At 39.7% G+C, this 15,953-nt stretch overlaps 1 protein-coding gene across 1 annotated transcript; it reads right to left on the bottom strand.

Annotated features, from left to right (window-relative positions):
- Nucleotides 1-11,048: 11,048 nt before the first annotated feature.
- On the bottom strand, nt 11,049-11,857 carry LOC115694165 (germin-like protein subfamily 1 member 7). Its single transcript, XM_030621284.2, has 2 exons — nt 11,726-11,857; nt 11,049-11,602 (listed from the first exon to the last, which is right to left on the bottom strand). Exons 1-2 carry the CDS (start codon nt 11,835-11,837, stop codon nt 11,049-11,051), a joined length of 666 nt encoding a protein of 221 aa, XP_030477144.1. The 5' UTR covers nt 11,838-11,857.
- Nucleotides 11,858-15,953: the final 4,096 nt, after the last annotated feature.

The raw sequence follows: 15,953 nt of genomic DNA, 5'->3' as shown, positions 1-15,953 counted from the left end.
TTTTACCGCCGCTTTTGTTCTAGCCGAGAGAGTCTTGAACGAGGTAAGTTGTGATCTAAACCCTCGCCTAGTAGATCGGGTTGTTTCGGGTTTAGATAGACGCGGGTTGTTGTGATTTTGCGGGCTAAGTTGAATTACGGGCCCTAGGTTTGAATTTCGAGGATTTTGGTGGAAAATTTGGGGCCGATCAATGCTGTGAATTGGGGTTTAGTGTGCTGTGGTGTGCTATTGGGTACGAGAATGGTCCCGTTGAGTCCGGCTCGGAGTTTTATGTAAGTATCGTGAAGAGTCAGAAGTGTGATTTTATGGTTTGAGTGCAGAAATTACTGTTCACGAGCTGTGGGTGTACTGTACACTGTGCTGTGGTGAGTCGTTTGACGCGTAATTGGTGCCGTTAGGTCCGTCTTGGAATTTTATGAAAATCCCGTGAAGGGCTGAAAATGATTTGAAAACATTTGAACAAAGAAAAATACTGTTTTACGTGAGAATGTGTTTTTGTGTGAAAATGGTGATGTGGTGAAGTGTGGGGTGCAAGTGTGCACGGAATTTGAGGCAATGGCATGAGAAAGTGAGGTGGGATCGGGCCGAGTATCATAAACTCGGGCAGCGATCACGTAGGTCTGTTGCATTTGGCACAGGCTGAGGCTCGAAAGAGCATGATTGAGTGCGGTCTGAGGCACGATCAGCTCGGGTGAGACCGGGATTGGACCGAGGCATTATAAGCTCGGGTTCCGATCATGTAGGCCTGTCGCATTTGGTGCGGGCTGAGTGTTGGTCGCAGTGTACCTGAGGCGTGTACGTTTACGCGGGTCACTGGCGAGTGATGTGGGAAGTAATGAGTGGTCGCAGTGTACCTGAGGCGTGTACGTTTACGCGGGTCACTGGCGAGTGATGTGGGAAGTAATGAGTGGTCGCAGTGTACCTGAGGCGTGTACGTTTACGCGGGTCACTGGCGAGTATTATGGGAAGGAAGAATTGAGAATGGAAAGAATGAGAAAGTGGAGGTGGAATGGGCGTATGTTGAGTGGATCGAAATCGTGTTATGTTCGTTGGGTGAGTGATTTGTGGAAAATTTGTATGTTGTGTCTTGTGTTTTCAAAATAAATTTTTATAAGTGGACTATTGTGCAGGCTGCGTGTGTCGAGAGCCCAGGTATGTGTATTCGTGTGTTTTGTGGTGGTTTGTTTGGTCATGTGTTTATCTATGTATGGAATAACGTGATAGACTAGATAGGGTTTAGGTTACAACTTATTGAGAAGTGTCTCATGGTTGTATAAACCAAACCATTTCAGATCCCCCGCCTGAGCGATGAATATTCCGCCGCCGCCACCAGAACGTTTCGGAGCCCTCAGTAGATGGGACGATACAAGGGGATTCCGACTCAGAGGACGAAGAATCGGATTCAGAATGGACACCTAGTAAGGGGCGTAGGGAGTAATATCCGGATATGGAATAGGTTTTTGCGAGTACCATTTTTGGATGGAAAGTTGACTAGGTCATAGGCCTTTTTTGTTACTGACCGTAGTGGTGTGGTGGGTACTTGTATTTATGGTGGCTTGTACGTGTTGGGGTGGCTTTGTAATTGTAAATATTTTGGTATAAGTTTGGAAATGAGATATGGATATGTATATTCTCCCTTAATGCCTCCCCAATTTTTATATTGTCCGGGATTAATTGTAATATCCGCTGTGGTTGTAAATCTCTGATGATTATTTGAGGTCGGCGACATTCCTGGGACGTCGCACTCATCGACCAGGTAAGGGGCGTCACGTGCCCATTGGGGTTCGGGGCGTGACAACAGGTTTATAGGTAATGCCAAATTAGGACCAACGGTCCTCATTCAATGTAGGTTCTCCAAAACCCTTATATTGCGCAACGTTGGGATATTCAATTTTAGTTTACATTAACCCTATGAGAATTTCAAAGAAGGAGTCGCACTATCCTATTAGGGTCGGTTAGGAACCAAGTGAGGCATGGGAGTATACCTAACTTTCTACGTAACCAAAGATCTAGGGTCGGGGACTTGATTACACTATTTATATAATTAGCGCCATTTTAGTACCTAAACTTGATTATTTATCAACTAAGGTGACCATGCAGTCTTTTTACCAATTATAAGTCTTAAAATTCTTATCCGCTAAGTGTCCATATTATTTTTATGTTTATTATTGTCCTAAAATGTAACTAAACCATTTGACTAAGAAAATGAATCACAATACAAAAACAATATAAGAGCAATCACAAAAAACAAAAAAATCAAGAACAGTAATGAAAAGTGAATAAAATAGTGAAGTGTAGTAAAACAACCCGAAACGAGTCGGACAAAGAAAATAACATGACCTCGTTGTTAAGCCCTAAGACTGCAACCCTATGAGCTTAGTTAAATCGAATCCAATTCCTGTCTAAAAGATCAATCCACCAAAACTAAACTATAACCAAGGTAAATCTCTAAACTATATGAATGTCAACCAAAAGACACTAAGCTAAATCTAATACTATGACCCAACTATCTAATCAAGACCTATTTTCTAACCATTTCTATTTTTTATTATTTTATTTAGGATCGATATCACGGAAAACCTCAAACGAGTACATATGTGATAAATTTACCCTCCGTTAGCTTCCGTCAAATTTTACTATTAAATTTGCTGACGTGGATGACACATGGTGACATGGCAAGTCCACGTGGAAATAATTTAGTTTTTTTTTAAAATTAATAATAACTTAGTTGACGCTTCTCCAATTAGCTCATTTTCTTTCTTCCTTATAACACAAAAAACCCTAGCGACAAATAGGGCTCAATTCATCTTCTCCGACATTCCCTCCGACATTCCCCCCTTCTTCCCGTTGCCACTTCCGCCTTGCTTCATCATGGTCTTGGGTTTATGTCATAGGTTTCATCTTGTCGAGGTAGGAAAACGAGAGTCCTTCATTCAATGTCGCATTCGAGGTGCTATGTCCCTCTCTTTCATTTTTGTTGGATCTCTTAGCCATAACCTTCTAATCCGTATTTCTGGCTGCTTTGCTCATTGTCGGTTTGTGTCAAACTTGGTCTTATGTTTCTATGTCTCGGCCCTACATGATTTACTGCTTGTCCGCAAATCTCTTTGTATGCTTAAGTATTGCTCTTGTTATGTTGATCATTTGTGTTAGTTCATGTCCTCATTAGTGTTACGTGGTCTTTACAACCTTAAATTGTACGTGTGTCGAAATTATAACATGAAACTTGCATGTGAATGGTATAAATGACTCGTACACCACATGCCTGATGAAATGCAAGAACCAGATTCACTTATGTTTGTCACTGATTTCGGGCAATAGAGTGTAGTTGTAATTTCCGTTATATCGCTTGATTTACAGTGAAATTTTTTGCTACTCTCTCCGTAGACATAGTGAACGTAGGTTACCCGACTGAACCACGTAAATCTAGTGCTCGATATATTTCTTGCTCTGTCAATTTTACTGTTCGATTGCTTGCTTTCACAACAATTATGAAGGACAACTGACTTCCATCGAAAATATGATCTGAAAAAATATTCATTATTCAAACTACTACGGATTCGACTCTCCAGGGAGATTGCCCAGTTTATGATTTTTCGATAGAAGTCCTAAAGATCGAATTTTCGATACCAATCCAATAAATAAGGCTAATCCTTGGAAACCATTTGAAAAAACAAATGTTTTCTCTTTTTTTTTGTTACTTTCGAGACTTTAATATAATTACAATAATAGTCCCCCGATTTTCCATATTTGATTACCCACATGCTCTAAAAATTCGCACGTGGCTTCTAAAGTTGAACCATCCCTATACATCCATTATAAACTAGAAAATCTGAGAACGTAAAAAGATGAAAAGAAAAGTGGGAATTCTTCTCGTCAAAGATCGTTTGACTAATTCTCACATGAGGATTTCGTGACGCCCTCTGTTACCATAATTGTTTTTTGTTATCCTCGTACTAGAGAAGAGGCATCCGTTAGTTATTCCCATATTCCAAAATTAAGATTCTTGTCGCAAACAAAGAACTGAATTTGTTTGTTGTAACAGTTTAAACATCTAAAATAATTGGTTACGTGCCAAACTTCAATAAAATATCATTTGCATGCGATTTTCTCGATGGATAGAGAATGCCTTAACCAAGCAACTGTCCATTAACATTTTAAAAAGAGCATTGCGTTTTATGCCCATCCCTAAAGAATTTCTTTTGGACTCTATTACATTTGGCGAGGGATACTAGAAACAAGTTAACGATCCTATTAAAAAGAGGTGGGGAGTGATCCAAGAGCGAGAGGCCGAGACAAGATACAATTCCTAACACACTTCTAAGATGGTGAAGGGGCAAGAATTGCACACCAAACAAGGGAAGAGTGTTCTGAATTAATATATGTGAAAAAGGAAGTAACTCATTAAAGTGCTCCTTTTAACTTAATGGCATCGATTAGCATTGAAACTTTAATGCCAAGCATGCTCAAGCGAGAGCTCCATCAAGAGGGGTCATCTGGGAAATTGCTACTATATACCAAAGTCTCATAATCACAAGACTACATATGGGATAGACCAAAGTAGACAATATGTCAAGTGAGTTTAAATTACTGCTATCACCACCTATTACGAGTATGTGTTTCAAAGATAATTTGTGAAGATGTCCCTAGTAGTAATGGCATTGGAAATTGAATGCCAAGCATGCTTAAGTGAGAACACTATCATGATGAGTAATATAGGAAAGCACACCTATATACCAAAGTCTCATAATCACAAGACAACTAATGGGACGGACTAAAGTGGACAATACACTAAGTGAGTTGAGTTAATGCTGTCACCACCTATTACAAGTATGTGTTTCAAAGATGATATGTGAAACTGTCCCTAGTAGTAGTCGTCAGGACGGGATATGAAACACTATCCCGATACATCTTTAGCAATAAGCGTAGAGGTCTTACCAATTTTGTGTATTCAAAAGACTCTCTCTCTCTCTCTCTCTCTCTCTCTCTCTCTCTCTCTCTCTCTCTCTCTCTCTCTCTCTGGCATAGCCACGGTCTCTGTCGACAACGGACCACCGTGTTCGTGGCTATTGTCGCTATTGGGGTCACATGGAGCAGGAGCAGGGGTTTCTTTTGTTAAGTTATGTATTTGAGTTTATTTTCATACAATCAGATCCTCTATCAAGCATTTATAGTATTTATCCATATCAGTGCTTATATCCAATGTTATCCTCATTAGAGGATTCTTCTTGGATCAAATCCTATTCGACTTCAAGTACTGACAAACCAAATGCTGCACTTGATACATGATCTTTTATATATGCATAATAAATACAAATAAAAGAGAGGATGGGAGAAAGTAACTTACTCGAAAGCTACTCGCCCATTCTTCAGGTTATTGTGATTCATATTACTTTATTTGTATGGATAGTAGCTTATTTGTATGCATACATAGAAGATAGGGTTTAAGTTCGTGTCGGGCTTCAAACTTAATCATTCAGTAAATGGATAATCTTCAAATCGCATTCTACAGTCTTGAAGCTGGACTTGAGCTCCACGGCTGGTGCCACAGTCATCTATGAGGAAATCTTTTGCGTATTCCAGGCAAAAGGCACAATCGGATGAATTCAATGCTCCGTAGCATGCTGCATGGCCGTAGCACAAACCATGATTGCAGTAGTAATTGTAACCGTTGTCTGCTGTAAGATCGCGTAAATCCACCATAACAGCACGTGTGTCATAGCCATAGGAGCTCCCTTCTTCGTATGTCCTTCCACTGCATATTTCAGACAGCTTTGTTGAATCAAAATCGCACTTGACAACATTACAAAGTAATGAAAAAACAAGTAGAAGTTTCACAATATGTTGTGTTAATGTATTCATGGCTGGGCACTCTACACCTTCACTTTCCTTCCTCCTTAATTGTTCTTAAGGTTCAAGTGGTTGCGTATATATAAGCGAAACTTCCTCTCGTAGGTTTCTCCACCAACTCTTCCCTACTCAAGGCGAAAAGCCTTGAGAACGTCACAACAAATTATTTAATAAAATCCTTTCCTCTCGTTTGATAATCTTCTCCTTGTAGCATTCTACAAAATCAATGTTGACGGCCGGACGAATTTGTTGACATATCTGTTATTATTATTTTTTCTGCAATTCATTGTACAAATTAATGCTGATTTAATCTCTCTCTCTCTCTCTCTCTCTCTCTCTCTCTCTCTCTCTCTCTCTCTCTCTCTCTCTCATATTGCCACTATGTTATGCTAATCGTCTTTTACTAAAGTGAAATGTCATGCCTGCTTTATTACCAAAGATATGGAAGGGGTTTATAGGTCTTCCACAACTCTTTCATTAGAATTTTGCTTGGTTTATCAAGCAAGCTTTGATTATTTAGCTCTATGATAGCTAGTGTAACAAGTAATGTGATTGGTAGAATTGAGTAATTTGCCTCTGGTTTGGTAAAGAGCAATATATCCTTTTCTTCATCTTTGATTGGATGAAAACAATGCATTGAGAAAATCTCCTATGATGTTTTGAAGATGACAAAATAATAAAAAACTACTAATTTGTGTATTTTAATATGCTATAATAGGTTTTATATACACAAGCCAACATGCAAATGGTATCATAATAAATACGTCGTAAAGTGAATTGTCACGCCTGCTTAACTACTAAAGATATGGAGGGGGTTTCTAGGTCTTCCACAACTCTATCTTTAGAATCAATTTGTGTATTTTAATATGCTAAAACAGCTTTAATATACACAAGCCAAGATGCAAATGGTATTGTAAATCAATACATCTTAAAGCATGTCGCGACTCTCTTTTTTCATTGAGAAAAAGGATGGGTTTAGAAGTAATGCCAAATTGGAACCAATGGTCCTCGTTCACCGGAGCTTCTCCCAAAACCTTAACATGCGCGACATTGGAATATTCAATTTTAGTTTTATTATTCCTATGAGAATTCTAAATGAGGAGTTGCTACTAGTCTATTGGGGTCGGCTAGAAACCAAGCGAGGCATGGGAGTATATCTCACTTCTTACATAACCAGAGATTTAGGGTTGATGACTTGATTACATTAGTTATTTAAGTATCGCCATTTCGGTACTTAAACTTGATTATTTGTCAACTAAGGGTCCACGCAGTCATTTTACCAATTGTGAGTCCTAAAATTCTTATACACTAAGAGTCCATGCAATTTTTTTTATGTTTATTACTGTCCTAGAATGTAACAAACCATTCAAGTAAGAAAATGAATCACAACAAGCAAACAAACAAAGAAATGTAACGAAAAGTGAATGAAATGGTGAAGTGTAGTAAAACAACCCAACATGAGTCGGGCAAAGAACATAACATGGCCTCGTTGTTAAGCCTCAGGACTGCAATCCCCATGAGTTTAGTTCAAATCGAATCCAATTCTTGTCTAAAACATCAATCCACCAAAACTAAACTATAACCAAGATACTCACTAAAATCTTTAAACTAAATGAATATCAACCAAAAGACACCAAGCTAAATATAATAATACCATGACCCAACTATCTAATCAAGACCTATTTTCTAACCATTATTTTAGGATTTTTTTTTTGTTTTTTAATCCTTTATTATTTATCATTTATTTTTATCTTCGCCTCTTTATTCTCAATCTCCCATCTCCTGAATACGAATTCTTCCATTCTTTTCTTTTCTTTTTTTAAATTTTTTATCTCATTTTTCGACTTAGCTAAATAAACATTTACAGATTCTACATGAAAATCATAAAATCTCTACCATCCTTAACCGGCATTCACCATCAAATCACTGCAATTGTCGACCTCCACAGTCCCGATCGTATCCTAGTCACAGCTTCTATGACCACAATAAAACAGAGGCATCGTCGGATAAGAGATGAGATGAACAAACCAGTATCATCGAGCTTAAAAATTAACTCTCGAAACGTCGATTTTTGGGCAGTTCTTTAGACGAGGCCTCGAGCTCGCCAGACTCGAGCGAGCTCGACCTTGCTGGATCTAGCGAGACTTAGGTTGCCGACATCAAGCGAGCTTGACCCTCGCCTGAGGCCAAGGCCTTGCCAAATGAGCGAGCTCGTCCCTTGCCTATGACAGGTTGCTGGTGGAAGAAGAAAAAAAAAAGAAAAAGAAAGAAAAAAAAAAGAAACAAGAAAATAAAAATAAAAAAATAATTAAAATTTTGATTTAAAAATAAAAAATAAAAAATAGTAAAAGGGGTGTACGGAGGAAAATCAAATAAGATTTTCTATACTATACGGCAAAAAATATTGTCATTTTCTTGGAAAATGACTTTCGGGAAATTTTTTTTATAAAAATGTCACATTTTTCATGAAACAAATAGGGCTTCAATTTTTAAAAAAAATTATAAAAATTGTCACTAGATTTGTATTGCATGGAAGTGTTTTAACAATATAATTTTTTTTTAAAATCATATGGAAATGTTTTAACAATATGGATCGGGTCAGGTACGAATTGGATATGAGTCAGGTATGGGCCAAGAAATTTACATTACGAATAGATGGGTATAGAAGAATTAATAGGTTAATTTGGGTCGGACCATTTATGACTCGATCTACCCGTTTGACAGATCTACCATAGATGAAAGATACTCTCGACCAACAAGAGATGAAACAATCAGCAATTTTGGATAGAATTTTTCTAAGACTCGTCAAATTGCTCTCAAATCAATTAATGATAAGAGCTAACTGAGATGGATCTAACTTGTGTATTTCATCAAACACATAGTGAGCATTTCGGAATATGATCATATATGCAATACTAAGCCTAAGTTTTTTATCCAAAGTGTTTCATTAACAAAATTAGTTTCACATCAATGAAACATAGCTTTAGTCCTAATGGTTTTCCAAGCAGCTATCTGTATCGATTTCAAATTCTATTTCCACTTGTAAAGTAACTGATATAAAATGTTTCAAGTCCTACTGTGCTTAGGAAGAAGTTCGACCGCAATTATCAGTCAAACTAGCACAATGAGATTTTGGAGACTGTCTCCAGTGAAGATGAATGCCGGAAACGAGGCTTCTAGTCGGGGTGATTGGTACCAGGGTGGGCTACTCTCATCCTAAAATCGGGAACCGCCCGCTAAGGGCCAGTTCCACAAAAATGGGAACTGGGGACCGCTGATTGATTCTTGGACCCACCACTTGTACAAAATGAGAGCTTGATTTGTTGACTAAAAATAGGTGTTGACAATGCATAGAAAGGTTCTCTTTTTATAGAAGGAAGGAGAACAAGCTATGAGACGGGAAATATCCTAAGGTTGCATTTGTTTCATGGAAAACTCAAAATTTGAAAAATATTTTCCGAAAAATGATGAGTGATATCGCTTAGAAAAATTAGTCAATTGAAACTATTTACCTTGTCAACATCAATTTGTACCGAACTATTTTTGTAGATGATGAAAATATTAATTCATTTTTGTGAGCGATATGACCAATTATTTTTTGGAAAATATTTTCCAAATCTTGAATTTTTTGTGAAAGAAACGCCTCCTAAGTCTGAAAAGACTTTTGTCAAAAGGTGAACAAGTGTAGAAGGAGGGAACAATAGAAGGTGAATAGCTCCTACAACATGAAGACGTTAATTTGCTTGGAATGACCTATTATGGAAGAACATATACCTCAACGGAAAATTGGAGAGAAGTCTAGAGGGACCACTTTGCAGAAGCACCTCATGCTACCAACAGTTTAGATGGTTGGCGTACAAGCCTCTACAATCTTGGTGAGAAGACGAGGACTCTTTATCAATTTGATTTCAATTAATATCGGTTTCTACAGCCTCTAAAATTTTATTTGGAGAGACTATGGAATACAATGATAAGAGACTAATTCAAGGTCTCTAACATGACATATTAAGCGTGAGGTGCTTAGTCTCTCTGTGATTTTACCCATTCAATTTTTGTGCTTTTGGTTTTTAGGATTATACCCATTTTAACCCACTTGCAAGATTTGAACAAAAATACCCGGTTCTAGCTGTCAAGCTGCAGGAAAAAGCTGGCCGGCGAGTTTGAAATCTTTTTCGAGGCTCACATGTCACTTTAGACTTTATTTCAAATGAAATCCACTCTAAACCCTCTTTTGAGAAAAATCTCTAATTCAAGCCATTATTTGAATTTTTCCCCACATTACAAGCTCACTCCAGGCTGATCTCAAGTATCAATGCGTGAATAGCTTTTTAGTTTATAGTGATGTTTAACTAAAGCAAAATCATCGTTCAGATCTGAAACCGCCTCCTTTTCCCTTTTCTCCGGGTTTCTTATCTGCTGCGAAGATATAAAATTCCTAGAAGATCGACTTTGGCATAAGGCCACCAAACATAGTCCCGTTTTTATTCCATTGAGGAGTTTCATCTGTTTATCCTATCGATGTCACCGGGCAATAAAGCAATGCTTAGCATTGTGCTTAGCCTTAAACTAGATTAGCTTGTTTTGCGCAGCTTCAGAGCAAGAATGAAAATGACACCATAGAGCTCTTTCTAAATCATGCCTCTGTTTGGCCTCTGGTAATGCTAATTTTGTACTTTTACTGCAGGATGCAACTGGTAAACCAAACCGCCACATGACAATTAAAACGGTGGAGATGCTGCAGGGAATCAGCAGTCCTGGGAAAACTCCCAAAGGGTCAAGTCAGAATACCCATTTGTGTATGTCCATAAAGTAGAGCAATTGGGAGTTCGAGGCACAAGGTCCCTTTAGTCAGTTCACTGGGTAGGTAATTTGCACTGATATTAGCTGGTGTAATGGGAATTAAACTTATGCCTATTCAATGCAACTGTTAAGTGTTAAGATTTTAGTCTTATCTTCCTGCGCATGTTAATACATGTCATTGCACTAGGATGTTCCCAGCTTGAGCAGCTAGTCCTAGGTGCATGTGATTATAGTCAACCAGGGCTAGAAATCTTTTAAGGCCGATATTTTAGAGAGAGAGAGAGAGATTCTTCAAAAGAATGATATTTTTTTACACAGTTCTTTATTGAGAAGAAACTTTAATAGAAGCTACAATGTATGGAGTTCTCAAGTAATCCGTGTCTTGAAGGTGTATCCATTTAGTTGTTGTCGTACCAAAACTGAGCCTGGAGGTAGTCAACAACCTTCTTGTCCACTTGGAAGGCCTTGGTGAGAACATCAGCCGAAATGGGTGGCTTGGATCCGAATACCGCATTAGCAATGGTAATGATTCCTGGGTTCTGGCTGCTCAGAGCAGCAAAGGCCAGTGCAGGGGTCTTTCCGATGTTCAGCTGGAAGTGGATGAGACCGATTGGGAACACGAAAACATCCCCTTTGTACAACACTTTGGTGAAGATGGTATTGTTTAATTGGTTGGACGTGACGAAGCCGACAAGCAGTGTGCCCTCAGCAACAACCAGAATCTCGGACCCGCGAGGGTGAGTGTGGGGAGGGTTCAGGCCACCCGGAGCGAAGTCAATACGAGCCATGGAAATGCCAAGAGTGTTGAGTCCTGCAAATTGGTCGACGAAAGCGGGCGTGACTTTCGATCCGAGCGGGTTCGCAGTACTCCCGGGATATCTGAACCCCTTGAAGAGAAAATCATCTGCTGTAACTTGTTTTGGGTCCTTGCAAAACTTTCCGTTCACAAATACTGCATACAAAACGGAACTCATGTTATTACGCTTATCTAAGCAGATGCCCCTTTCACAGAAATACTTGCAGCATCATTAAACAAAACAGAAAGATACGAATAATGCTTCAGTAGAGCTCCAACCTTCTGGGTCATTGATGGCCACACAGAAGTCCTGAAGAGGACTCGGGTCATAGGCAAAACTGGTGGCAGTTGCTAGAGCCAAGATGAGATGGCTAATTAGAAGAAGCTTCATTGTGGTGGACAGGGGAATCGCTGGTCAGGGCTTTGATGTCTGTTTCTTCTTTTGTTTCCTTGAGATGAGAGTGTACGTTTTGCATGTAGACATGACCCCTTTTTATAGATGATGGTGGTGTTGACCTGGTATTTGATTTTCTGTGATAAGTAATACTTCCCAGATCTATAGCTATACCAATACCAAGTCTCCTATGTGGTAGTTAATTTCTTATTCCCAGAAATGAAAAGTTCCACAACTGCCGCAACAAAAGGCCCCTTTCTTTGACCTATCCTCTTTCCCTGATGAGAAAAGGCACGGTATCTGATATGGAAGTGGACTTCTTCAATTATATTTAAATCTTGGGCTTCCATCTTCTTTACTGTTTTATATCCTATGCGGATTCAAGATCAGCTGGATGGAGCGAGGGCCAATTCTTCTCTAAGTGCTTCGTATGATCGTGTCAATCTGTCAATCGAAAATAATGTAGGAACAAGTGTTTCCACATGCATCTCCATCCTTTACCATGAAACACTAACCGAGCTGCCGATTTACTTCCTACATATATTATGTTTACTTTCTTATACAAAACATGCAGGGTTTTCACACCATCTGCATGATATGCACTTCCATGACAAAATTGCTAATCAGAATCTGTTTGAATTGCATCGGAGAGGTAACCTGCATGGTTCGACTCCTGTTTTTAAAATTTGCTGCTGTGAACATGTTGTAAACCTATATTTCACAAACTCAGATGATCCATCCATCTCTACATGCAAAATTTTACACCTTCTTATGAAGGACAACTGGCTTCCACCAAAAGTATGACCTCACAAACTCTTCACTGTTCAAACAACTATCGATATGATTTCCCAAGAAAATTACCGAGAATATGATCAAGTTTAAGATTTTTCGACAGTAGTCCTGAAGATCGATTTTCTGATAACATCCAACAAATAAGGCTAATCCTTGAAGATCATTTGATAAAGCAAATTGTTCTCTTTATTTGGTTTGATAGCCTAGAGTACAGATAGATTCTCCCTCCAATATAGTTACAGCAATCAAATAACGGTAGTGAGAATGTAAAATTCGAACATGGCATCTAAAGTTAAAATATGAGAATTTAAAAAGACGAAAAGAAAAGTGGGATCATCACATTACCCCTCGCCATGCCTTTCTTCTATGGTTAGTATCCCTTAACCGTCTACCTTCCCAGGTATTCCTCTTACAAAACCGCAGGATTGACTCCGCCATGTGCGCCTTCTGCGGGTCTGTACCAGACTTGGCCAATCATCTCTACTTTCAGTGCACGTCAACTAGAAGGCTGGCTTCTTTCTGGGCGACAAAATGCTGCCTCCCATGGCGCAACCGTCCTTGGCACGAACATATTACTTGGGCCATGAAAGTGTGCGGTGGTCCTTCTTTTGCTCACCGTATATCCAGGTTCTCCTTTGGCGCCCTTTGCCATATCATTTGGACCGAAAGGAACAACTCAATATTCAGAAACAAGGATGTCTTCATTCCGGGTATTCGCTTACACCTTTTCAAAGTGGTGAAAGATAAAGCTATATCCATGGGGACAATTGCTGACACTCCTAGAAACCGCAAGCTACAACGGAATTGGGGTCTTTCTCCTTCAATCTTTGAAATGACTCGAGCGGCTACCTAGTTTAGTGTTTACCTTCTTTGCTTTTGCTTGGCCTTTACATGGCATCTTGTATAGATCCTCCCAAGCCACCCATGACCCTATTTGGACATCACCTTGTCCTTGTTGGGTCAAGGGTTGGTGTTGGTTTTAGGTTGTATTTGGTGTTTTGAAAAGTTATACATATTATTGCCTTTACCAAAAAAAAAAAAAAAGAAAAGAAAAGTGGGAATCCTTCTCGTCCAAGATGGTGTTGCGGAAGCCAAGCGATCGAACAATAAAATTGACAGAATAAGAAAATAAATCGGACACCGGATTTACGTGGTTCGGTCGTAGTGACCTACGTCCACGGGGAGAGCAGCACGGAATTCCACTATAGATCAAGCGATACAACGGAGATTACAACCACACTCGAGTCACTCAAACACTCTAAGTGTTTTCCAAGCCCCAATTACACCCAATAACTCACGCAGTGTTTAGCCCTACAATTCCTCACGAAATAATCTCTCAATCTCGCAAAAGAGTTGTACACAAATCTTAATACAAGATTTAATCGCTACGAACACTTGAACTCTTGAATGTAATTTGCAGAAGAAAGACCCACGAAACTCTCTGCCAAGCACTCTATTTCGGCGCTTCAAGTCTTCTTTCTTCACCGAGTCCAACTTGTAAAGGGAAAGAAATACGTTCTTCTTTTCTTTGATCCATCGTTGACTGGGTCAATGTCCATCTCAAAGTCCACGTTAACCTTTCTGATGGACTTTCCTATTTCAAGCCATGGACTCCAACTTCATTAGGAAACTCACGTCTCTTTTGCTTTGCACGATTTCGGATAGCCGCAAAATATCCAATTCCGAATATTTAGATTTTTGTTTCGGGCTCAAACTCGAGACATATTTTAACAATCTCCACCTTGGCTCGACGTTTGAGCCAAGTCACAATCGCTTTGATAGAATCCGAATTTCGCTACTACTCTCCCACAGCCCCAATGGGCTCAATCGCCACAGACGTCTTTCAAGTCCAAGCCTCGCTTGAACTTCGCCATAGCCGTGGACCTCATCAGAATACCAACTCCACATGCATCTTTAACCGCTCCACAAGGATTTTCCGATACAAGCTCCTCGACCGCAGATAAAGCAAAACCATCATTACATCCATATCTACGAGAAGACCGAATACGCACCTTGTCAATATCAGCAGTTACAGCAACTGTTGGCTCAATAGGCTCCACCTCGCTACAAGCACCATCCGTGTCGATTACTTCGTTAGCACCCGCTACCTCAGGAGTTTTTGGTTGCAACTCCACCTCAAGTTGAACACCGTCCAGATCCGTATGAACACTGCTACTAACACTCCTAATCAAAAGTACTGGAGACTCGTCAAATGTAACTTCTCTGCTGATAATAGGTGAATTTAATTCCGGGCACCACAACTTATAGCCCCATTCACCTTGTGCATAACCTAGGAACATGCACTTTCTTGTCCTTCCGTCGAGCTTACCATCACTAACTCGAACATAACATGGGCAACCAAATATTCTAATAACAGAATAATCAGCAACGTTACCTGACCACACTTCTTCGGGAGTCCGACATTCAATCGCAGTCGATGGGGATCTATTTTTCAGGTAGCTCGCCGTACTAAGCGCATCCGCCAGGAATCTCCTAGCCATACCAGCACTAGAGACCATTTTATGGGCCGTCTCTAATAATATTTTGCTCATCAACTCTGCAACCTGTTGTGGTTCAATGGCACTAGTGCGGTGTTTCATTATGCCTTCCTTCATGCAGAATTCGTTTAACAGCTTCGAGCAAAACTCCATACTACTGTCAGTCCGCACCTGCTTGATCGTTTTACCAGTCTCTTTTTCGATCAAAGCTTTCAACTGCCTGATCTTGACAATAACATCAAACTTGTGCCTTAGCACAAACACCCAAGTCTTCCTCGAGTAGTCATCAACAACTGTTAGCATAAATCTAGCACTCTTCCTCGAAGGAAATCGCGATAACCTGCGAACATCTAAGTGAATTAATTCTGCAATTTCCGTGGTTTCTCTGACAACCGTACTAAACTGCACTTTCCGCCGTTGATCTAAATCACAGCACCTGCATACATTCAGTTCGTTAGCCACATAACCACATAGCAAATTTCTTTCACTTAGAACCTTCAGGCTTCTCTCACTAATGTGACCCAAACGCATATGCCACAATTCAGACTCTCGAACCGATGCTTTCGACGTCTCCGCAGCGAATTCCATCGCTGTCTCACCTTGAAGCTCATACAGGCCACTATGCTTGATTCCTTTCATTATCACCATGGCACCTCAAAGAACTTTCAGAACTCCACATTCTGAAGAATATCGACACCCAGCTGAATCCAGGGCACTCAAGGAAATCAGATTTTTCTTCAACTCTGGAACATGCCTCACTCCAGTCAATGTCCACACGATACCATCATGCATTCTGATTCTAACATCACCAACACCAATAACA

The sequence above is a fragment of the Syzygium oleosum genome, unplaced genomic scaffold (assembly GCF_021117445.2).
Source record: "Syzygium oleosum isolate NSW1041296 unplaced genomic scaffold, Sole_v2.1 Sole_v2.06, whole genome shotgun sequence".
In the NCBI taxonomy this organism is placed as follows: domain Eukaryota; kingdom Viridiplantae; phylum Streptophyta; class Magnoliopsida; order Myrtales; family Myrtaceae; genus Syzygium; species Syzygium oleosum.
The sequence above is the reverse complement of the archived record's forward strand: the minus strand, read 5'-3'. Positions and strand labels throughout refer to the sequence as shown.